The sequence below is a fragment of the Sprattus sprattus genome (genome assembly GCF_963457725.1).
Source record: "Sprattus sprattus genome assembly, chromosome: 3".
NCBI classification, from domain to species: Eukaryota; Metazoa; Chordata; class Actinopteri; order Clupeiformes; family Clupeidae; genus Sprattus; species Sprattus sprattus.
The window spans coordinates 35,642,396-35,666,925 of record NC_137922.1 but is presented as its reverse complement, the minus strand read 5'-3'; the positions used below and the strand labels follow the sequence as shown (position 1 = coordinate 35,666,925).

At 43.3% G+C, this 24,530-nt stretch overlaps 3 protein-coding genes across 3 annotated transcripts in view; 2 read left to right on the top strand and 1 right to left on the bottom strand.

Annotated features, from left to right (window-relative positions):
* Nucleotides 1-1,882: 1,882 nt before the first annotated feature.
* Nucleotides 1,883-14,482, bottom strand: ipmkb (inositol polyphosphate multikinase b; the record flags this gene model as incomplete). Its single annotated transcript, XM_080835276.1, has 6 exons — nucleotides 14,088-14,482; nucleotides 11,828-11,913; nucleotides 9,363-9,459; nucleotides 8,343-8,515; nucleotides 3,364-3,445; nucleotides 1,883-2,535 (listed from the first exon to the last, which is right to left on the bottom strand). Exons 1-6 carry the CDS (start codon nucleotides 14,290-14,292, stop codon nucleotides 1,883-1,885), a joined length of 1,296 nt encoding a protein of 431 aa, XP_080691402.1. The 5' UTR covers nucleotides 14,293-14,482.
* Nucleotides 14,483-17,712: 3,230 nt separating this feature from the next.
* On the top strand, nucleotides 17,713-21,072 carry rpl38 (ribosomal protein L38). The gene is made up of 5 exons (XM_080835043.1): nucleotides 17,713-17,747; nucleotides 17,928-17,954; nucleotides 18,634-18,694; nucleotides 19,905-20,027; nucleotides 20,979-21,072. Exons 2-5 carry the CDS (start codon nucleotides 17,952-17,954, stop codon nucleotides 21,002-21,004), a joined length of 213 nt encoding a protein of 70 aa, XP_080691169.1. The 5' UTR covers nucleotides 17,713-17,747; nucleotides 17,928-17,951; the 3' UTR covers nucleotides 21,005-21,072.
* Nucleotides 21,073-22,747: 1,675 nt separating this feature from the next.
* Nucleotides 22,748-24,530, top strand: part of ttyh2 (tweety family member 2) — a gene marked incomplete at its 5' end in the record, with an annotated part of 72,385 nt that continues 70,602 nt past the window's right edge. The window contains one exon of the mRNA XM_080834149.1: nucleotides 22,748-22,876. Within this exon, the coding sequence (XP_080690275.1) occupies nucleotides 22,748-22,876 (129 nt within the window). The remainder of the gene's footprint in view (nucleotides 22,877-24,530) is intronic.

Genomic DNA, 24,530 nt, shown 5'->3' with positions numbered 1-24,530 from the left:
ATTACCATAGCATGTCACATACTGGAAAACCACTGATAACAGCCAGATATGTAAACTTAATGGTTGAAATTGTTGTTCACCCGCTATGGCAGCTACCATCTACTGTAGCCAACAGCTGGCAGAGTGAGTAGTCACAAAAGGCAAAAGTTCCACCATTCATTTCAATGGGGAAAAAGAAGGATGGAAAAACCACAATAAGACTTTTACAAGTTCACTACACTAGATCATGACAGACGTGCCAGAGTTGGAGTGGTGCCAAAATCTCGAAAGCACTAGGAGCAGAAGTGGCGCCAAAATACTGTGGAATAAGGAAAATTAAAATAAATAAAACTATTTGATTGTGTTAGCATTGTAAGTATTGTGTAAGAAATCACACTAGTAACAGAAATGTAGGTTCGAAATTACATCAGTATGAATCGTAATGAGTTTAAACTGTATGAGATGCTATCATGATTAGGATTAACACTTTAACAGCAACAGAAGTCTAAGTCTTTTAAAACAAAAAAGGAAAAAAAAAATCAACTGAAAATGAATAACTGCAATGATACACTGCTCTGAAAACAGCAACACTGGATTTATATCTGAAATCGATTTGTCATGTTGCTTGACCACATACGAGCATTTCATTTCAAACAAAACATAGACTTAAAAAGCCATTCCTGTCTTCCATGCATATGCGTTACATTTCATTTAAATTTCTACAGTTAGTTAAGATTTTTTGTGACCTGCATGTGGGGTATCATGGCATTCTTGTTTCACCTCCAGCTTTCCTTCTGGTCACTTCCTGTATTTAAAAACTTTTAAGTGGTATGTACGATGGTCAGCTTTTTTTTTTCACTTGTTACATCTCAAGGCAAAAAAAAAAGAAATTGCTTGAGTAAAGCTGTACAGCTCTTCTCTCAAAACAAAAGGTGCACTGTCAAATTTGTTAAGAATAATAATCCTTACCAATGACAAAGAGTTTTGGGCAGCGCTACAAGTAAATGAACAGTTGATTGCATGAAGGGTGCCCAAAATCAGTAACATTCTGTTGCATACACGTCAACCACACTAAACCCCTTTGGCAGTGCCTCTGAATCAACAAGAGGAACATTCTAGTTTGCAATTCTTAAAATCAAGTCTCCTTATGCTCTCTACTTCATCTTCATAATAATCAAAGCTGCATATTATGTTAAGTATGGGTTACACAAAACAGGTAAGCTGTCCATAAATGGTATGTACAAATGATAAGTACTTAAAATAATTATTGTAAAAAAAGAAAAGAAATCACAAGGTAAAATGTTAAAGTTTTCACCATCAACAGGGTTTCTGGTAGGGCAGACAGGGTCAATTTGGCAGCAAATACAAATATGGGAAAAAAAGATACACTTTCCTAATTGCTACCTTTGAACAGAAAAAAACCATCTGGTTAAAATAAAAATCTTCTTAAAAACTGTACTTGTCATTTTTGTGAACCATAGAACAAGAGCACTCGGAAGCAAAGTGTCAAAGTTTACAGCGAGACAAACTGCAAGCTTGGCGAAAATTAATTCACCTTTGCAAAGGACCGATACACAAATATAGATACATTTACCTGAGTAAGATACTGACAAAAATATCAACAGAAACAAACAAACAAACAAACAATCACTCTCTCACACACGCACACTAAACAAATATATAAGACCAATAAAGGAAATGCCTTCGTTTGATTGCCGATAGTGCAGAAGTTTAGGGCATGGGGGGGGCGTGTATGTGTTTGGGGGGGGGGGGGGGGGGGGGGGGGCACTACCACACCTCCATGTCCAACTGGACAGACAGACGTGGGCCACAGGGTGGGACTTTCACAAAGAGGGGTGTGTGTGTCTGAGAGTGGAGACTCAACGGCGAGGCCCTAGAGGAGCTACTCCTCCAGCATCTCCAGGAGGACCCGGAGCAGGTTCTTCAGGCCGTAGATGTAGCCCTCGTCTGGGCTCTCACTGGGGAACACGTGGGCAAAGTCGATCATCCTCACCTCCACGTTGTCTCCTTCAGGCTGCCCCTGCGCTCTCCCCCCTCTCATCTTCATCCTCTCACTGCCCTCCTCTTCCTCCCCTCTTCCTCCTCCACGCTGCTCTCCGTCTCCTTCCCCTCGCTCCTGGTTCAGCTTCTCCAGTGCTCGGGGGTTGCAGTTTCCGTTGGGTTGCTGGGCGACAGTCGCTGGGCGCCTCCAGCCTCCGTTGTCAGGCGTGGCAGCATGGTGCGGCCGGGTGCAGGCCTGCTTGTGAAGGGCGTACATGGTTGACAGGCTCTGCTCAATGTTGTTGTTGTACTCCAGCAACACCTCTCTATCGCCGCCGTCGACCCCCGGGCTGTGTGGCTCATGGGCACCCCCGGTGGTGGTGGCGGGTACTGCGGGATCCGGTGAGCCCTCGTAGACAACCAGGAGCGAGCTGGCATAGAAGTGGAAGCGGCTCTGCTCCTCGAACCAGCGCAGGATCTGCTGCACCTTCAGCACACTGGCGGCCATCGCATCCTTACGCAGGCGCTCGCCATTGTGGAAGAACTTGGAGAGGCCTTAAGTGGGGGAGGTAGAAGAGAGACGAGAAAAAGATATTGGTGATGCTTAAGCTAATGCTTCAACTTAAGTTTCATTGCTGCCTATCATTACCAAGGGCAGCGTCAATTAATCCTATAAAAAGCAATTACTTTAGTACTTTCAAGTGACATAACACTAAATTCGAAATCTTTATCTTCTCTGCATCAGTTTCATCAGTTTAACAACATCAATACATATTGATCAATTAAAATGTTCAAAGCACAGGCCAGATAGAGATGTGTTCTAGACAGACATGACATCTAACTTCAAGAACCACCGTCTCTGTGCTACCGTCTCTGTGCTACTGTCTCTGTGCTACCTGGGCTACTGCCTCTGGGCTACTGTGTCTGTGCTACTTGGGCTACTGTCTCTGTGCTACCTGTGCTACTGTCTGTGGGGTACTGTCTGTGGGGTACTGTCTCTGGGCTACCGCCTCTGTGCTACCGTCTCTGTGCTACCTGTGCTACTGTCTATGTGCTACCTGTGCTACTGTCTATGTGCTACCTGTGCTACCGTCTCTGGGCTACTGTCTCTGTGCTACCTGTGCTACTGTCTCTGTGCTACTGTCTCTGTGCTACCTGTGCTACTGTCTCTGTGCTACCTACCGACTCTGAGCTACCGACTCTGGGCTACCGACTCTGGGCTACCGTCTCTGGGCTACCGTCTCTGGGCTACAGTCTCTGCGCTACAGTCTCTGCGCTACAGTCTCTGCGCTACAGTCTCTGCGCTACTGTCTCTGCGCTACTGTCTCTGCGCTACTGTCTCTGCGCTACTGTCTCTGCGCTACCTGTGGAATCAGCCCTTACCATCTTTAACAGTGTCCTGATCAAGACCTCGACCGAAGTGCTGGTCATATGTGTCAAAGGTGTCCGAGTCCAGTTTGTAAACCTAGAAAGAAAAAGGGAAAAAAAGACAGAAAGAATGTTCACATGAATAAATGACGAGGGAGAATCCAAGGGACATCTAATGACCTGTCTAAACTATATTCCCCATTTTCCCACTAATGTTAAGTGATGTGTTCTGAATTTGTGCAAATAACTAAACACTATGCCCCAGAGGTAATTATTTGATTAAATACTAAGCTAAATGCTTTGGCTCATATAGAAATGACCAAGATTTACCAGCTTAGAGGAAGAGTACAGGAAAACCCAATGTAGATACGTGTACAGGCTCACAGTTTCAAAAACAAACATGGTAAATGTCTCCTCCAACTGGTGGTGCATGAAAATAAAATGAAATAAATAAATTCAAAAAGTATCAAACTTTCAATGGAAAATGTATTATTCATCTCACAAGGGCTGCAATTTTAAATAAGGCTAAAAGGGGATGAGAAGAGATTCATATTCATGCCCTGAGCTTCTGGGATCCCTCTCTGGAATGTGTGTGTGTGTGTGTGTGTGTGGTGTGTGTGGTGTGTGTGCACGTGTGTCTGCGTGCTTGTGTGTGTGTGTGTGTGTGTGTGTGTGTATGCAGTGTTCCTCTCCCTCTCACTCACATCATGAAGGGGCAATTAGTGCTAATGGGTCACTTTGCCCGTTGGTCAAACAAGAGGGAACGGAGAGATGAGTAACTGATGGGGGTCTCGCTCCATTTTTCCATACCGCCTGCCAGAAACATGAAGCTTCCACCTATGGGAATAGACAGGCACTTGTGCCACAGCACTCCTTCTTTAAACCATCCCTTGCCCCCATCACTTCACCTCCAGTAGGGTACTTTAGTTCCCTCCATCCCCCGGTAAGTGGGAAGAGGCCGCGGTGAGAAAGAAAGGATGGGCTGGCCGATTTTAATAGTAATGGAGTCGGAGATTCTAACCTTGTTTCAATGGTGGCCAGTGGGCTCACAATGAAGACTAACACTTGTCTCTAATTATGCAGATACACTTTCAAGGTGGCTACATTTTTCTTAAAATCCCATCAATGGCAATTTTATGTTAAGTGACCAGGAAGTACAGTAGAGGCATATCTGTCAGTGCTCTATTGTTCTCAGGTCCCCACTAAGTTGAGGCCTAGCTGTGCGGCAAGATTTTCAACAAGTGACTTCCTCCGATACAAACACGCTGACGTCTACAAATGAATGGCCCTGCATTACGGTTTGATTCCAATTAACTGAAGAATTCCCAAATCTTAAATTCCGCCAGAAGTATATTTACACAGGATAAGCACAAAAACCACCCTTCATTTTGGTGAACCACAAGCTAATTAGGAGTCGTCCCCAGTGGCCTGAGTTTAAACTGTGGGGTGCGTATGTGGGGGAGGGGGGCGGGTTGTCTTTGGAGGAGCTGTGTGAGATAAGAGCATCCTGTTTGACTGATAAGGCTAACATTGGTTTCCTGCCACAACCCCAGGGGCAACAAGACCCCCTGCTTCTGCCCTACGTTCTACAGACTTACATGAAGCATCTCTGTCTGTGTGAGTGTATGTGTATGTGTGTGTGTGTGGGTCTGTGTGAGTGTATGTGTGTGTGTGTGTGTGTGGGTGTGTATTTGATTGATAGTGAAGACTAACCTGAGGCAAATAATGAGAGCGCTCAAACAAGTGATTATAAATTCTTTCTCTATGTATTCTTTCAATGTGAATGTATGCAACCTGACTGCCAACAAGAAATAAACGGACAACACCTCAAGAAGGTTAAGCTCACCGAAACGTGACAGCAATAAAACCAAAGCAGAGAGCTCAAGTGTGATATTCCTCCTCTACATATTCCTTTACCTGAAGCCAACATTAAAGTACTCAATTACCTTGAGATATTCAGAACACAGTAAGATGTACGGTTTCCTTACATTCTCACCAGTCCATGCATCACCAATCATGTTCAGTGGCACCAAATTCTTGATTTGTTTTACAATCAAGCATACTTCAAGTATATAGATCTACACAATAAAGAGGAGTATATTGTGTAAGGATTCTGTGAAATGGGCCATGACATGGATGCTTTATATTTCATTATATCTTGTGTTTTCATATTAGTGTACATTTATCCAACATCAATTTTCATGTTAGTGTACATTTATTTTCACATTTCACTTCTTTACATTGCACACTGCACATTGAACACTCACTTTTGCACTCCTGCCCTACATTTTTTTGCATTTTACCTCTCACTTTACTTTTTTATATACACTCTTTTTTATGTATCTGTTTCCATACTGTGTTCTTTCTGTAGTACTTATGTTATGTGATGTGATTCCGATTCTGATTCTGATGTAACGGGTTGTATACTGCGTAGCTTTGGTGGCTACAACCTGAATCAGTCATTCCCTCTGCTGGTGGACATAAGAAATCACATTTTAAATGCACAGCGTTCCATAAAATGCATCATTTACGATATCATATGGAAAAGTACATCTCTGTCAATAGGGATCTATCTAAAGGTTACTAGGGGGCATAACTGTTTGGGAGTCAGCCCCACTACAGAGTAACTGAATATTGATGTGTTTCAAAACAATCCATGTTCAGCTGGAATATCATTTGCATTGAGTATTTGCATGAATGTGTTCAGCCTTCTCAAGGGAGTATCGATTTCAAGTTTTTACTCAATTTCAGCTATTCCATTTAGGCGTGTGTGTGGGTGTTTGTGTGTGTGTGAGAGCGTGTGCGTGGGTTTTGTGTGTGAGTGAGAGAACATTTCTGACCACTCTCCCTTTAGGTCTGAGGGTTATAGTCATAACGTGCTTCTGATGTGAATCATTCCCATTCTGGGGTGAAGCAAGACACACACACACACACACACACACACACACACACACACACACACACACACACACACACACACACAAATAAGCAAGCACACACACACACACACACACACACACATGCATGTATGGGCACACACACAGAACCACACATACAAATTGACACTGACACAAACCCATGCACTCTCTCTCTCTCCTCTTTCCCCCGGTTCTCTGCCTTCCAACTCCCACAGCCCTCTCCCGAGGATTTTGCGCGCAGTAATTAAGGCGAGAGTCTGATGGGGGAGGACTTTGAAGATGGCCCCACTCTTAGGCATAAACTCATTAAGGCAAATGGCAGAAGCCAGGGAAGAGAGCATTGGGTCCTGGGGCGACGGGGTTCAGCAGTGGGGGAGGATGTGGTCTCGGAACCCCATGCCATTTTCAATACGTGAAGTCAACTCAGCTAAGTCAACCAAGCACAGCTTGAGGGTGTGACTTTTAGTAAGGTTTAAAGTCGTCGACATTCAAAAATAAAATTTGATAAAATTGAGGCAAAGAACCCCATGATGCAAAACGTTAATCGGCCAGTATTCTTGACGGAAGTTCCAAAAATGGGAAGGTGCCTGACCAGAGGAAACAACACCAAAAGTCACTTTCCGCGCGCGCCATTGTGCACAAAGACAGCAACGGCAAGCATAAATCCCCCTAGTTAGTTTTCTTCGATTATTCCCCAGTTGCCATACATGAATTTAGGTTAGTATAACATTAGCTCAAAAGGAAATATTTGGTTAAGTCTAAAAATAAACAAACTTGTTTAGTTTACAGGCTAGTGCTTCATCCTTTAGTCAAAGATAACGGAGGTTGCTTGATTACAATTGATTCCATTATTTCTTAGCCCAAGTCCTTGCTAACATTAATGCTAGCTGTTTCTAATTCTATGTGGCCTAGCTTGCTAGTTCTCCAGATAACAATCGAGATCAAGATTATACCATGTCACAATGAGAGAATGGGTTTCTTTTACTAATTCAGCGTCTGCCTAAACACACTTACTGTGGTAGAAATCTTGACGGGCAGTTTACCATTTACTTTTACGGTTATAGTTACTACTCATACGCGCTAAATGATTCCTGAACTAATAACAAAAGAGATTCAATGTCATTCAGCGTGTATGGAGGTGGAACCTGCCTGGTTTGGCCCTGCTCGGGAGAGGGTCCAGTGTGGGGCAGTTTGACACCGTTCAACTTGTCTTGCCGGTTAATTAGCTTGGCACAGCCAAATGTGCCGGTGGAAAATCCCACCTGCTCATTAATCCACTCCCTGGTTGCCCTCACTGATAGTAAATGTGATTAACAAGTGGTGGACCTTGAGATATTGGATAAAAAGTATTTAAATGTAGCATCCCTCAGCTTGTCGAGTAACATCTAACCATGACCGTGTCCAATTAATTACATACAATGAACAGGCCTTCTATTTACCATCATGCCTTGAGCAGCAGTACTTCTTTGAATATTGTTACGTTTTTCTCTCCATTCCCTCCACTTTTTGAAGGAAGTTTTTATAGGCCACTAGTTTTTGGTATCCTCTCATTTTGATGGTACATAGTCACAATAAACACACCAGTCGTTCACACCAGTCGTTCACACCAGTCGTTCTGTCTAAAGCGCAATTTATGGTTGTCCGTTTACAGACACACAGAGAGCCCTCTCCGACGTGGCAAACCCTCTCCGAGCACCTCTCCGTGGCCTGACGTGCACCTACCAAATTTTTTAACTATCCGACTCTGTAAATCTGTCAATACATCAGTACCAATGCTTTGCAACACCCACAACCATCGGAGAACCATAAATGAAAATAAATGAGTCAGTCGAGGCAACAGCGTGACCACAGACTAACGGAGGCGTAGAAGTATATTTCGGCCATAAGCTATGCACTACGTCCCCTGTGGAAATGTAGGAGCACGAGTACTGTACGCTAGTACACTAGCTAATGACAACTGTGCTGTCGTTGGTGTTCGGAAGGTTTTGGCATTCCTTTAAGGTAATAAGCACTCTAGTTATAGAGCAAAACTCCATACTGCTGTTTTAAGAATTAGTGTGCAAGTCTGAGGCTCACCCGCATGCCCAACACCAGGAAACCGATTTCCTCCATGAGGGGGTACTTGCGGATCTGCTGCTGTCGCTTCTCCTGCGAGGCGAAGGGGTCGTAGCTGCGCTGGCCGATCTTCACGTCCATGATACAGGGTTTCCGGAAGCGTCGAGTCACGTCCTCCAAACGCAGGTACAGCTCTGGACACACACACGGGAGTGAAGCCCATCATTAGGAAATTAAACACTAGGGCTATCACAATCAAGGAATCTTAGCTGACAATTAGTTGTCATAGAAATAATTGTGATTATTTCATTATTACCATTTAATTTGTCGTTTTCTGTTAATTCTATGCCACTATCATAGTGTTAGCCTAAGATGTGGTCAGTTCAAATAATCACAATCAGGTGATTACGTGATAACTGTGACAGGCCAACTCAACATATATAGAAAAAATGAACACACGTCTTACATATCAGTCACACAGATACAGACACACATGGCCAGTGCACAACAGACAAACTGTAGCAATACTTGTAGTCAAATCCAAGGTGTCTTCATAGAACATTCTAGACTCTAACAGCTTAATTTATTACACTGGGGTTAAATGTAATCTAATGGGTTCCATGGAACAAGAAATTGCAATAGCGTGTGTGACTTCCAATGCAAAATAGGTTGAGTTAAGCTGACCTGCTTACACAAAGTGACCTCTACACTGCTTCATAGTTATTATAGTTTATTTTTAGCCTGGGGGCACGAATGTGTCTGAAATAGGAACTAATAATGGAGCCAAACCGGTCACAGATGCTGCAAAATAGAGAAGCCACAAACTCACACTTGCATTTGTTCCAGGAAAACGTTACCTCATGGCCTTACTACACAACATGTACTCTATGTTTGAAACATGCAGCGGCACACAAGACCGGAAGTAGCTTGTTTTGCAATTCATTCATTTTTTCAAGCAGCTAGACAACGACAACGGGTAACTCTCACTTGTGCACACAAGTTCAAACATGGAACAGAACATTTTGACAAAGGCCTTCTTACCAGTGGGGGCATCGGGTGAGGACCAGGTGCCGTAATACTTAGGCAAATACCCCTGGAGGTCCAACAGGCAGGGGTCTCTGGTGTCCTCTGCATAGACCTGGAGCAAACACAGAAGACGACACTCATAAACACCAGCTCCTTCAACTCTCCCGTGTGGATTCCATGCTTTGAAACACCGCCTCCCAAGTGCCCTACGCAGACTTCCATGCACTGAAACACATTTACATGTAGTCACGCAGCAGATACCATTATCTAAAATGACTCAAAATGGCTGTTGCTTGATCGTCTGTTATAGCTCAACACTGGTTCAACCTGGTCTAGGTAGAGTCAGGGACGTGAAAGTATTGCGCAGGAGTTACCTAAAGCAGCTTCAAAAGGAGAGGAAGCTTTATTAAACAGTTTGGGTCCACAATCCGTAAAAAATCTCTTTGCTAGCAGTATGTTTACCCAGAGCTGAGGTGGTATAAAGCAACTACAAAGCCTTAAACTAAGTAAATGATTGCCCTGCTCTGTCTCAAACTGTCCACATTCTGGGCTCTACACACCAGGGGAGTGGGTGGTGTGAGCCTACGGATGGAGCTGCGGAGAGGGTGCCTCCATGCCGTGAAGCAGGGCGTTTTGGTGTAGCGAAGCTCCTAATTAAAAACACCCTGGGTGCTTACGAAAGGGCTCCGTGGCGAGAAAGTACGTCACACTTGACACATCGCCCCTGACAACGGGAAGCATCTCCCAAGCAGGTGGGCAGAGGAGTGCGTGGAATAATTGGAGACAGAAAGCACGCAAGGCCAGCGGAGGAGGAGGAGGTAAATAAGATCAGGGGTGTGGGAGTGCGTGCAAATGTGCTTTTTCAGCATGAGCTTAGAAAGGCAACACTAACGTTAGACTTAAATATGTTGTGTGTGTATGTAAAGTCTGTGTGCGTGTGTGTGTGTAAATTATGAATATAACTGAGTGGGTTATGTATTTGCTTAAAGGCTAACATTAGATACCTGTTTGAGCGGCACTGTCCCTGTGTTCACAGAGACAAGGGAGAACTTAATCCTTCCTGTGTGTTTGCTTGGGAGAACCCAAGTAAATGCATGCATTATACAAAAGCTTGAAGCACTTCAGCAAATCTTAGTGTATGTGAAAGACCTGAACAAAGCCAACAGCACCACAACAACAACCGCTGTGGCAGACATCACATAGATGTGTGTTCCCCATGGAAAAAGAAGCCCTATAGGAAAGCCATGTCTGAATAGTGCCATACTTAAGACACAAAACAGTGCACAGACATGTCTCTGGTTTGTGTCTCCTTCTTTGCGACCCAGTCCCACTGCCTGTGTGTGTGAATGAGGGGGAAGGAGAAGGGATACGTGCAGGACTTTTATGCTGAACAAAAAAAAACAAAGACATCACACCACCAGAACCTTCCAAATTCCTTGCCATGGATACTTGAGGCAGTCAGTCCCACTGGGCCTCTTAAAGTGGCGCACGTTGAGTTTGAATCATGGCAGGCCTTGGGCACCATCACTCAGGTTTTATTAAAAACATTAAAGATGGCCAACTGTCTCCGCAGAGAAAAAGAGGAGGTACGGTGTAGCCCCCCCCCCCAAAAAAATCCACTCCTCTTTTCTTTTGAAATTTCTCCTAAGCACAGGTTACCCCCATTAACTGAGCGACATGCAACGCAAAACATAAACACATAAACAACTACTGAACTGTACTGTAAAGTGACCCCCCCAACAGCCAAGCTCAGAAAACATTACACACCGCACAATCAATAAACCACAACTCAAACACACCATAAAGTGATCCTCTTCTACCACTGTGCTTTTATGGTGCGGAGTAATGACTGTAATGACCCGCTCAGCATGGGAGATAAAAGGCCTGTGGGGAGGGCAGAGGGTTCAGTTTACTCAGCTCTCTGCCATCTTGCGGTTTTTGTGCGTCCGATGAAAAGAGACGAGGAGAGGGGAGGAAGGTGTAGTGTTTACATCTCAGCACATTTGAAATACGGCTGTCCCAAAGGGCCGGGTCAGCTGCGTCGGAGGTCTGCGTAAATTCCATTTTTGGAGAGTGTCCTACTGCTATATCTCAACGAGAGGGACAAGGGATGATCGCGCCAATTCAAAGTTGTGAGATGAATATCTTCAAGAAGCTCCACTCATGACTGTTTTTGAGTGCACTGTCAGTTGCTTTAGATAAAGGTCCCTTTGGATACACTCCATGCACACATGCACACATGCACACTCACACACATACACACATACACACACACACTTCACTTAAGTCACTTTGGACACATCCCTTAGGAACACACAAACACACAGAGGAAGGTCTAAGCACGCACACACAGTAAGTAACAAATAAACAAACTCCCACTCTCGGCCATCAGAGAGCAACCCTGTGAATGAACACGTCTGCTAAATCACGAAGTGAAATGTCAACTCCTAGCGTGTCGGGGGTGAGGGGCGGCTGGTTACCATGCTGTAGAACTGCATCTCTCTGGGTCCGCGCGGGGGAGGCTGTAGCTGCTTCAGGACGGTGCCGTCGGGATGCTGCAAAATTCCTGTGCCCAAACATAACAGACACACTGCACTGTTAGCATTCTGTAGCCTTAATAATGTTGGTTTAAAGCCTACATCCTAGTTCACATCCGGAGCTTGACAGTGAGGTGGGAATGTGGCAATTTATTTAACAAGAGAGACCAAAATAATAGACCATGCTATACACCTGATTGGAATGATATTTAACATTCAAATTTACAGCTTTTCAAATATTAACAACCACTTACTTGTTGTTACTTGAGCTATTATAGCTTGTTCTACTGAGTGCTCGTAATGAAGGCTACTTATTCATCTATGTATTAATTACCCTGCACTGGTTAGCTTACATGTTGCAATCCAAGGCTATGTGTGTGTAGGCTTGTACTTTGCCCCGGCATGAAATCAGCTGATTCTACAAATAAGACTCCTTGCACTGCTAGAAAAATACAAATTGTGCAATCAGCTACAGTTCTTGAAAGAACTGCTGAACAAGTGTATGGAAATACCCCATACAACAGGCTCTTTTACCCCATAATATACCCCATACAACAGGCTCTTTTACCCCATAATATACCCCATACAACAGGCTCTTTTATCCCATAATATACTCCACATAACAGGCTCTTTTGGCCAGCATCTTAACAAGAAGACCACGAGAAGACCAAAGAGTGAAGATGTCCAACTAGACTCATTAGTTAATAGCTATACAAAAAAACTGCCCCTTTGCCTTGAAACATCTGCAAATATATTTTAAAATAGGTCTTCTACCTTCCTTTTCAACTAGTGAATCTAATGCGAGTCCATTTATAGTCTGAGCAGAAAGAAGAAGAAGAAAAAAAAAACACACCAACACGTTCAGATGTTATCTAAGAAACAGACTTATTCCAGATACTAGATAAACTCCTGTTGGAACACACAAACACTCTGGAGCATTACATCACCAACCATACACTCCACAAGCTCTTTCGTTGCCATGTGCTACACAACATTGGGTATTTTTTTTTTACGACTCATGGTTTGCATAATCAGGTAAATAAACAACTGGTACAACTGCTGCTTTACACAAGAAATTACCCACTCCTACTAGGGCACATATGTCCTTTTAAAGTCAGCATTTATAAAAAATTGAGCTCAGTGTCTGAACTAATCTGTCATATTTCTGCTGAGGATGCCATGGCATTAGGCCTATAATCCAATCATGTAACCATTCACATCTAGGTAGAAGGACTATTCTGTTCTGAGGGGAATACACAACTGCAGTTTTTCTGCAACTCCTGCACAATCTCTTTAAACACACAAAAATATACACACACACGCGCACGCACACGCACACACGCGCACACACACACACACACACACACACACACACACATAATTATTTCAAACTCTGCATGCAGAAGATGAGCTCTGAGGTGTGAAGAGGGTGTGTTTGTGCGTGCCTGTTTATCATGTACTGACCAGGCGAAGGCTTTACTCTGCCTTGCTCGTCACTTCTCACTGAAACTGAAAATGTGAAAGGCTCCAAGCATTAGTATTTAATCTGTGCAGAGGTCAAGTGAAAGAGCTCTCACGGAGCTTTCTGGAAACGGTTCCCACAGTCCCATGAGCTAACCTCGCTACAGGCAAGGAGAGGCTGCGGTCCACAACGCGTGAACAGGCCATATCACGTAAGCCATCATGACAGGGCATAACCTAGAACGAATCCCTGCCGCCACTCCCTGAGCCAATAATTGTTCAGATGAATGCTTCTGCATCAAGGCCGTACTAAATAGCGACCAGTAGCATTTCCAAACATGGCATACTTATGTTTTGGTGAGATGAGAGCATGTAATCCTACATCAGATGAATTGAAATGCGGGCATAGCCAGTGTATCAAATGCAGTAGCAAAGCTGCTCGAAATTCTAAAAATATGCTTGCAAAAGAGTTTGAGTTTATCACTAAAAGTGTTAACATCTCGAGAAGTCATATTGCTTAATGATGGTCTGTTACAGCAAATGAATAACAGTCCAATTGAATCGTGTGTACAGAGGGAGACCTTTAGCATTTTTAGTGAACAGCTGTGGAAAACATCAAGGTGGCCAAGCGGGGTTGACAGTTACCTCTCTCACAACCCACATTCTTCTATTTGGACAAAACGATATGCAATTTACGGTACCCGTAGTTGGCGTGTGTGGCAAATAGTGTTAGTCTACTGACCTACTTTGTCCACGCCATACTTATGGCCAGCCACCTGATGGGTCAGTGGGACACATCCATTCAGGTGAGTGTGAGCGGAGGTCGGAACGGTCTTCTCCCTCATCACGGATCCGGGCAGACGCGTTCCTCGGTTGCCTACGGAACTGGTGATCTCCAGTCTCTCCAGTGCCAGCGAGGTGTCCATCATGCGATGTTGTGTCGACATTGTAACTGACTCGAATGTTTCAATGGCTCGTCCGTATGGGAGTGTACATCAGGCTTCCTAGCTATAATTCACATACTGTAAGAATGAATCCAAACAGACTCCGCGACATGTCTACGAAGTCGTGGTAAGATATGTCACAGAGCTGCAGCAGAGAAAGATGATGTTTGCGATCCAATTATGTCCATGCAGCCGTTCCGAAGCGCTGCTTTTATAATTTTCACATTTCAGACAGCCACATGAAATACAGGCAGGCCACATCCCACTTCCTCACTTCAGTACTCCGCCTTGATAATTACACCAATAAAGCCGAGATCGGAGCCATGTGTAATCCCAAAACCTACACAAACGCACCCAGACCCTGTTCTGGTCGCCGACGATTCGGTAGTTCTGGGAAAACAAATGCATAATAAAGCGAGCTCCGTTGTTTGCTGCTTACGCATCCCAGAAGGCGAGTAGCGTGACGCACCCCCTGACGCAAAACCACAAGGTTCGCTCTCTCTTGTCTCGCTGCTCCGCCAGTTTTAGATAAAAGGCATAGAGGACAAAACATTCAGAACCTGTTTGTGTCCGATGGACGTGTCAGTTGCTCAAATCCTCAGTTTACGATACTGTCGTTGGAAAACCAATCGTTCGGTTAAGACAGGCGATGCTAAGCGTGCGTGTCAAACTAGTTGGCTATCTGACCGGACAGCCTAGCTTAGTCGCTTTGCGACATTGCCAGCACTGTCGTAATAAACAATTGACGGCATCAATTCTTTGCCACCAAAGAAGGTCTGTTCATCCTATAACGTGATTTGCATGCCCGCTCCAAGAGGGGTGGAGGTAGCAAAAATTAATTAATAAAAATAGAGGTGATGAAAATGCATTTGAATTGAAAAAATAATGATTTAAAGACGATTGGATTAAAACAACAAAAAAACCGGCCTCTATGGAAACAAAGTTGTGTTTTAATATCAGGTTCATTTTCATTAATTATTTATCAGACACAACCAAAAAATGCATTTATCATTTAAGGAAAGTGGACTCAAGGGTGGAAGTTACAAAAATGAGAGGGGTAAAAATGGATGTGAACTGAAAAGAGCGTTCAATTGTCACAGCAAGCAATTGTTGTTACTTCTGCAGCAAAACATTCATACCATGTCATAAGGACAACAAAGTATCACATTTCCTCAACAGGATTTGTTAATGGAGAATTATTGCATTCTTCAACAGCTGAAAAACAGCTGCCTTCTGTCTAGGTATATTCTAATACCTTATATTGTCTGCAATTTCACAAAAGGTTTTCCTTCTTAACAAGCTGTTTTTAAAGGTTGGTTTATTACGTATGAAAGGAAGGGAGGATTGACAGATACAGGAAATGAGAATCACCCCAAGACTGATATAACAAGGCCTAACATTTTTTTTTAAATCGCCATTGTAAGCCTTCACATTATTGTATTACAATCCAAAACAATTGAAAAACTGTTCATGTTATGCCTACATTTTTCTACAGTAAACAATCTGTCAATGCTATGCTATGTCAAGCTATGCATTGCGCTACCAACAAACAAAATCCACATATGTCGTGGAAAATCCCATTAGTATAATTGTTTGAGCAAATGGAACATTTTGTCAACAAGTCATTTTGAATGCAAGGTGTTATCAGCCAGAACATTGTTTGTTTGTAAACAGAGAAGATGAGATAGCCTGTTACCCATGAAAAATATCCCAGGCTTGTCTTTAGTAAACAGACACATGAAAGTAAACTAATTTAAAGTCTATCAGTCAGTGATCTAGTCATTAGACATTCTGAACAGGACATTTCCCCTGTATACAGACATTTCCTCTGGGAAGGATGCTTTAGAAAAGGCTCATCAGTGGAAGACTGTAACGTAATAGAGTTATTTTTCCCCCTCTTAGGCACATGGCCTGCTCACTGAACAAAATCCCAAACACCAGAAGACAATTCACCCTTTTTCACACATGGTACAAACTATCTTCTTAGTTTAACACTTGTTGCTGCCAAAAAAATTCTCCATTCAATGTCATTGCCTGAGAACGTTTTCTGCCTTTGGATCACAATAGACTTCAGAACTCCGGCCGCGGGCCAGATCCGGCCCGAAAAGCGATTTCGCCGGCTCATCAGAGTTTTACAAAAGTTCCATTGATTTGAATGGGCCACCCCAATGTTAACCACTGCCATTGGCAACGGGTTTCGTGATTCTTATTCACGTCTTTCATATTATTCCACAAGTAGTCCAGTCATTTTTACATAATGGAAACTGAATTGAAGTCAGTAAGTAACACCTGGAATCAATGGAACTTTTTGCAAAATTCTGAGGAGCCTGCGGGCCGGATGCAAGTGTTTAGGGGCCAGAATTGGCCCGCAGGCCTGATTTTGAGACTCCTGCCATAACACATGAAACTGTGAAATTTTCAGGGTAGGTGACTAACTGCGACACAGGACGCACACTCACGCCTAAGTCGCAGTAAATTTTTCCTCTGCATTTTCCCATCCTGGACTGTCCTTTCTCCAGGGTAGCCAGGAGCAGTGGGCAGCCTTTAGGCGCCTGGGGACCAAGTCAAGTGCCCGTCTGTCTTGGTCAGGGATGGACAGGAGTGTGTTCTGTTCTTCTGCATGTTTTTCTGTTCTTAGTTGAAGGAACCCCTTGTGAACATGGGGAGAACATGCAAACTCGACACAGAAAGGCCCGGGAGATGAGCACTGAAGGCCTGGGGAGAACCTGCCCTCAGTACAAACAGTGTCCCATGCTGGAATCGAACCCAAGACCTTCTTGCTGTGAGGCAATTTATTTGTAACTCTAATTATATTTTGTTTAACATGACACTCTACAAATACAAATTATTTTCTGTGCTTGAAGTAAAATTGGACATCCCAATTCATGTGCAAGCACCTGAGCCACCGTGGCACACTGAGCGAGGGATCTGACTTGAGTTAGAGATCCTTAGGGTGTGTGTGGGTCCTCAGAGGTCTCAGCATGAGAAGTTCAATTGAACTCATATACACACAGGGAGACAGAGTCCCCCTGTTGCATCGGTATTAGCATGGCAGTCTCATCAGCGGACACCCACAACACGAACGGGAATCGAACCTATAACCACGGGTGTTCAAAGCGCAACGCCTTACGACCTGCGCCACAACAAGGAGATACCGGTATTTGTGAAATCATAGTTAATAGCTATATAGTATATAATAGTTTTTGATGTATTGGTTGTGATATCCAACTATCAACTCTAATTACATTTAGTTTAACATGACGCTCTACAAATACAAATTATTTTCTGGGCTTCATCCCAATTCATCATTCGTATAATTCAGTAAAGGAACCAGGCCGCCAGGAGTCGGGCTTTAGATGGAGCGGTCGTGAATTAAATGCTTCCTTTGGCCGTGCTCTCGTATAAAGGCCTCCTTGACGGAAGTTCCGCCCCTTTTCCCCTCCTCGCTTGCAGACTGTGTAAGGAACTATTTTTTGATGCATCAAAATCCAACTTAAATCTTGTGCATCGTCTTTTCCTTTAGTGATACAAGTTTATAATATGAACTAAGAAGTACTTCTCTTGAGTCTGGAAATGTTATTTGTGAACTTAAGATTTCTTGTGTCATGTTAATCTGTTTCACGTCTCTCTGTCCGTAGCATCCAGTCAGCCATCCGAGCAAGATGGTAAGTAGCTAGCGAGTTAGCTTTTAATGCATGTGCTGTGTGTGTGTGTGTGTATAATTTATCCGTAATTCAGTATAATGCGTAAGAGTTGCCGCTTAGATGTGTGCCGTTTCAATTTGTATGCTGAGGTTATTAAAATATCGAAGGCTAACGATCTAGATGGCTAACTATTAGCATTTGAGCGGTAGCTGAGAAATGTTAGCTTGATGAGATTCATGAGATCCATTCAGGCAGATCCAACCCTTATGTTTAGTAGTGACTTAAAGTGTGTAGGATGCAGTTGCCTATCCGCCACCGAGGCAACTAACTTGAACATAATTCAAAGCAACAGTTTCCCTATAAGTGTTAAAACCATTCAACATGAAATGCACGTTACAAGGCTAGTGTTGTACTACTACGTTAGTAGCCTATGGTATGGTAGATTGCTAGTCACTATGGGTGATAGCATGATGTTATTTTGACAACGCAGGCTGTCCTAGCGCCAAAGGCTTTGCACTGTCCCCAAGGTGTCTAATCATTCTTGCAAGAACAAAGCTGGACTAAGTGCAAATTTTCGACTTTTCCAGAATATTTGTTCCACCGGTCAAACATTTGTAATATGCCAACGAAGCTAATTCAAGATTAAGTTGTGACTTCACCTGTAATGTCTAACCTAAATATTGTTGTGTTTTCTAAACAGCCACGCAAAATCGAAGAAATCAAAGATTTTCTGCTCACAGCAAGGAGGAAGGATGCCAAATGTAAGTCATATCCCTGTACTCAGCCTTTGTATGATAACTGACAAACATTTTGGAACACACATAGTGTTGTATTCGGTCACTGATGAGGTGATGCCCAAGCTGTTTGGTGTGTTTTTGGGTGACTCTGAATACTTATTCTAAATTAAGTTGTGTGTCTGACCGTGACCTCCATGCAAGATGTCCAAACACCGGGGGCTTGATTCTGTGCCCTCTGTGCATTACACGCTTGCGAGAATATCGAATGGACCAAGTGCTAAGTTTTGTCTCAATCAGAAGTCTTAGTTCCACCGGTTCAACGACACACAAGCCTTTTGTTGTCAATCCAGTGCCTTTTAGTAGAATGTATGTAATTCTCAAACATTTAATCATTGATTTGTCATAACTTACATGAGAAAGAAAGGGGGAAAAATGCCAAATATAAGTCATATTCCTGCATTCAGCCTTTGTATGATAACTGGCGAACCTTTTTTTAAGACAGAAGGTTTTACCTGGAAGCAGTGTTGTATTTGGTCACTGATGCCCAAGCTGCTGTTGGTGTTTTCAGTATTTGCATAAATCCAGCAGGGATGTGTGCAAAGGTAATCAGGTTATCTACAGGTGAAGTAGCCAGATTTGGAGACAAAAGGTGTAGTGAGTTCTTGATTTTGCAGCTGAGGCTTGTCATTTAGAGTTGAAAGCTTGTCAGATAGCATCGCCCCAGTTTGTGTGTTTGTAATGGCTAGTGCAGTGACTGTATTGATGTTGGTCATTGCTATCCATTTGCCACATCTATATATGATCATTTGGCTATCCGTTGCTGACTTTGTGTCCACATATGTTCCTTTTACAGTGCCTTGTACCCATTTAGTGTGAGTGGTTCTCCTGTGAATTTGTCGATGATTTATTAGGTGTGATGTCAGGCAAGTCTCAAGAGAAATGACGTACAGTATGGGGTTATAAACATGTTTGGATTCTTCTGAGCAGTTTTTCAAGGATTGTTGGAAAAAAGCAGGATGGCTTTAAGGGTCAGAGGATCATGATGAGAGGATGGGAAATGCATAAGATTTTGATGTAGTGTGTTAATGTACGAAAACACTAGATTTTAGAACATTCTGAATGTTTGGGCTTGCGAGGGGTTCTTACCCCTTGCCCAACTGGAAGTTGTCGTTCTGCCTCAGCTAGTTTGTACTAATGCCTCCATTTCTCTTATTCTTTTTGTCTGATCCTTTAGCTGTCAAAATCAAGAAGAACAAGGACAATGTGAAGTTCAAGGTGCGCTGCAGCAGGTACCTGTACACATTGGTCATCACAGACAAGGAGAAGGCAGAGAAGCTCAAGCAGTCCCTTCCCCCAGGTAAGGCTCTCACCACAGCAGGCTAGAGTGACATGAGCTGTATGGAGGGTGACTGAATGCTGTTTGTTCCTGGACAGTGTGAATCTCAGGGGTGGTTAGTCCTGACCCTAAGGAACTATTAGAGGATGTTCTCCACCTGCCCTTGTTTGTCTTTGAAATGTAACGGTAATGCCCTTGATGTTATGTATGTATGTATGTATGTATGACAAAATGTATCTAAACAGAACTAAACAGAAGCACTGCTGTAGTAATTCTGATGTATGGTACAAGGGATTTAAAACTTATAGTGAAATGTAGTTTTCCGGAAAGAACCCCTTCAGGATACAGTTGTGTGCATTCAAGCATACTAAACCCACATAGCCAAAAAAATGGAGGTTCTAGCAGTGATGGATAGCTGATTTTGGGTGACACTGAATACTTATGTGGACTGATTCTGAATGAATCCTCCTGTGTGTCTGACTGTGACCTTCATGCAAGATGTCCAAACACCGGGGGCTTTATTCTGTGCCCTTTGTGTATTACACGCTTGCGAGAATATCGTATGGACCAAGTGCTAAGTTTTGTCTTAATCAGAATTCTTAGTTCCACCGGTTCAACGACACATGATCCTTTTGTTGTAAATCAAGTGCCTATTAGCAGAATGTATGTAATTCATAACAAACTAAAAACCGGGAAGGTCATGCTCCATGGGAAAGGCTCAGTGGAAACATTTGTGTATTTCTCAGCATGTGTATAAGAGCACGCACTACAACTCCCCTTGCAGCGAGGGTGTCCATCTTTCCCCATGTTGATGGTGTTCACTTTTAATTATTGACAGGCAAACAGACTGATGCCTTTTGCTAAGTTTTCATGTGAAAGAGTTGAATGGAAGTCCGACTCATGACTCCCTTGAGTGCTTATCGTGCTTAAGATGCCACCTTCACACGTGTCTTGTCTTTTTTTCTCTTGTAGGTCTGGCTGTGAAGGAACTGAAGTAGATGTCTCACTTGTACAAAAATGGAAAATGTAATAAAAATGGAGAAAAAGAAATTCTTGATTTATCTCATGTGTTTGTCTGAACGTTTATCTTTATTGGTTCAATAGAGCTGACGCTACATTGTAGTTTTAATACCAAGCATCTCTATGACCAGGTCTTGGTTTAATAACATCTGATGTACCGTGAATGCCTTAAATGCTGTGTAGTGCCTTGCAAGTTTTCCTGTAGAAAGATTGGATGGGGGCTATGGGTTAATAAGTCTGAATTATAATTGCAATGGCTATTGAATAAAGCACGCCTTAAAACTTGGCTTGTTGTTGATCAACCGGCAACCAATTATATGGCAACTGCAACTTCAGTAAGCAGATCTTACACAGGGTTTGGAGAAGGTTGCTGGTAGTCAATTGATTTAGTGCTGACATGGATGTTAAGAAGGGATGGCGCATGCCAGGTCGTGGAGGTCTCTGAACTAAACGTGCAGTTTGTCAAGGTCAGCCCAATCCAGAGAACACTTAATTGCATGCATGTGGTGTGGGATAAGCTGAATAAGGCATTACATGTTGTAACATCAAGTAGCTAACAGTGACTGACCAGAGAGAATCAGCCAACCCTAAGGTTCCTCGTTTCAGAGGGTCCTGTCTAATCAACCTTTTGGGGGACTTGCAATTAATAAGTTTCTTAATGTAACTTCAGCTCATTCAGTCCACTGATGCCCATTGTCTACCCGTATAGCAGTCAAATGTGAGCGGAAATATGATGCGATGCTCTCAAATAGGAAGTGTGGACTTTATTTTCTGTATGAGACTGGAAGATCCACAGAATACGCCAAAGATGGGCTTTTATTTTGTTCTGGCACTATTTCTGCATCGAGATGTCCTCTGAATAATTGAATGACAAAATGTGCCGCTGGATATTGAGCCTATTGCCTTGCTGTATTTTAGTGCACTATTTATGTAATGCACGTGCATGGTTAACGCTGTTGTAAGACTTCATTAGGTCTACAAAACCCCTTTTGATATATGTAGGGTAACATATAGTGTCTGGCCGTTTGCGATTGTATTCGTTCTTATAGGTTTCGTACAGCAGATGGCAGCGTTGCAGCACATAGAAAACTGGTCAGGCAACAACCACAGGGTCGCCCACTTCTGAATATCAAGGTTTATTACATTGAGATAAGCTAATTAACCCACATCTACTCCTTAATATAGATCTTTGTATTTGTGCGAGCAAACGGGAACTAATAGTTCAGTTTTGCCAGTAGATGTGTGACAATAGTCATCATGCTCCCTTGAAGGCAGCAGTTCAAGGTTTTCTAAACCGAAGGTCTTTTCGGTTCTCCCGTCTCTTCTCTCGAAACACTGTCCCGTGTCCCTGATTCAAGCGCCCCCCCACTGCTCCTGACGCTACTCCGCGTGGATCCGTCTGTGGGTGAATGACTGCCAGACCAGCGGAAGAATGGCTGTACCTCAAAGGAATATATCGGGCAATGAGTCAAGTTAATTTTGATCTACAACTCCCATATCTGGATGTCTTAACGGAGGGATCAACTACTTCCTTTTATTCTACCTTTAGCTTGTAGCAATTAACGTTAATTCGTATCGCTTGGATTTTTTTCAATGCTGTTCTTTTGTTTGCGAAGAGGGAAAGAGCCATCAGGTTAAGCGACTCTGGTTTTCCGCTGTTATAGGAGGGAAGTAGGCTAAAGCTTTTTTTTTTTTACTTGCTTGCAACAATTTAAGCAGGGATGTCATCGGCACGGGTAGATTACATTGCACCATGGTGGACGTATTGGCTACATAATTTCCCCCATATCAACTTGAGGTTTCAGCCAGTCGATCACACGTTCCTGCCGGAGGACGCGAATTACCAGCAGGTCAGTGAACTCAGCTCATGGGATCCGTTGTGCTCTCGTGAGTTAACGGGGGCAGTTGGTTTAACTCTCTATGTTCCACAAATCTAACACTTAAGTGCCTTGAGTGAATATAAAATTACCAAGTAGCTCTGAACAATGACTTAAAGCCTAGCCTACCCTCAGATTAATGCGATCAGTTTAACTGGTAAGGAAAAGACACCGCTGCGCTTTAATGGGTAAGGGTAATAGTCTAATCATCATTATTTGTTTTAAACGATAGTCCAAATGAGCAATTTGTAAGAAGTAGGGTAGACCATGACCAGTCGTTGCAGCCTTTAACAATGACATACAATGTGTGATTATCTTAACACCTACTAGGATAGGCTACAACATAGCCATATGCAGAATGCCGTGGGTTCAGTTGGTAACTCTTAATGCTGAATGTGAGTGTACCAAGGCGACAGGCTACTTTTAACAACATCCAGACAAACATAAAAAAGGGGAAGAATGAAAAGAAACGACGAGGCTATGTTAAGCCTTGCCATAGACACTTTGTGCTATTCTATGAGTTTGAGTAGATACCAGTAGAAGACCACCTTTCCAATGATTTCCGAAAGAAGAATGTTTAGTTCGTGTCTTTATACGTTCAGGCCTGTAATGAAGGGATACTGACTTTACAAAAACTCCTGTTTGCCCATCTAGGTAGAGTCCGGTGCAGACATCATGATAAAGGACATACCACTCGGTCTGTTACATCTATCTATTACAGCTTCAAATAAGTAGCCATCAGGTATATTCATTGGCCACGTAGTAGGCTACATATTCAAATCATCAATATCAAAGGCAGTCTGTGTTAGACTAGGCTGGTCTGGTGATAAATGACAGATCTTTACTGTGAAAATTGTATTTCCTCAAATGAAGTCGGGGTGATTTCCCCACCATAATCACTACTACTCATGCAGTACGATTTATAACACACATGATTTAAGAGCAACTCCCAAGGTTCATCCTCAGCTATAAAACCTTGGGGGGAGGGGGGCTGTGTGTGTGTGTTTGAGAGAGAGAGCACGCCAGTGTATCAGAGCACTGTTGCACCTGAACGTGGGACTCGCCCTCTGTATATTGATGAGACAGGAGAGTGTGTGTGTGTGGGGGTGTTTGGGAAGGAGGGAATGAGGGAGGGAGGGCTCATGTTGGAGCGATGAAGGGAGAAGTGCTCATTTCTGTAGCTGTCGGCCCCCATTAGAGTTGATGCTGATGATGGTCCAGGCTGGGTTGGAGGGGGATCGCTGGCTTCCCCAGAGACGCCCAGGCCAGCCTCTGCTGAGGAATGGGTCTTAGAGAGACAGCCCACCCACAGCATGCCATTCATGATTATCACTGCCCATCGGAGTGAGTTCCTCTTGTCTTTATTAGAGCCCTGATAATGTAGGTCGTGCTGAAGGTAGACTATCTGGTATGGAGGAAGGATTCTGCCGCCGGGGGCAAAATCAAATGATCAAGTTCCAAAACATGTGACTGCACTGAGCTGTGCTGAATGTCACTTTGGGCTGAATGGAGTTTTGTCGTGTTTCCATATGTCTGCTTTTGTAAGGCATGTATAACATGGCCAACAGACCATTGGACAGGTGAACATTGCAGTAGCGCTGTAATAACAACCGTGTTCTACGCTTCT

Excerpts from the sequence above, each read along its gene's own strand:
- rpl38 (XM_080835043.1), top strand. Across the intron at positions 18,695-19,904 it reads AAGGAGGAAGGATGCCAAAT|CTGTCAAAATCAAGAAGAAC; the intron begins GTAAGTCATATC and ends CTGATCCTTTAG. Across the intron at positions 20,028-20,978 it reads CAAGCAGTCCCTTCCCCCAG|GTCTGGCTGTGAAGGAACTG; the intron begins GTAAGGCTCTCA and ends TTTCTCTTGTAG.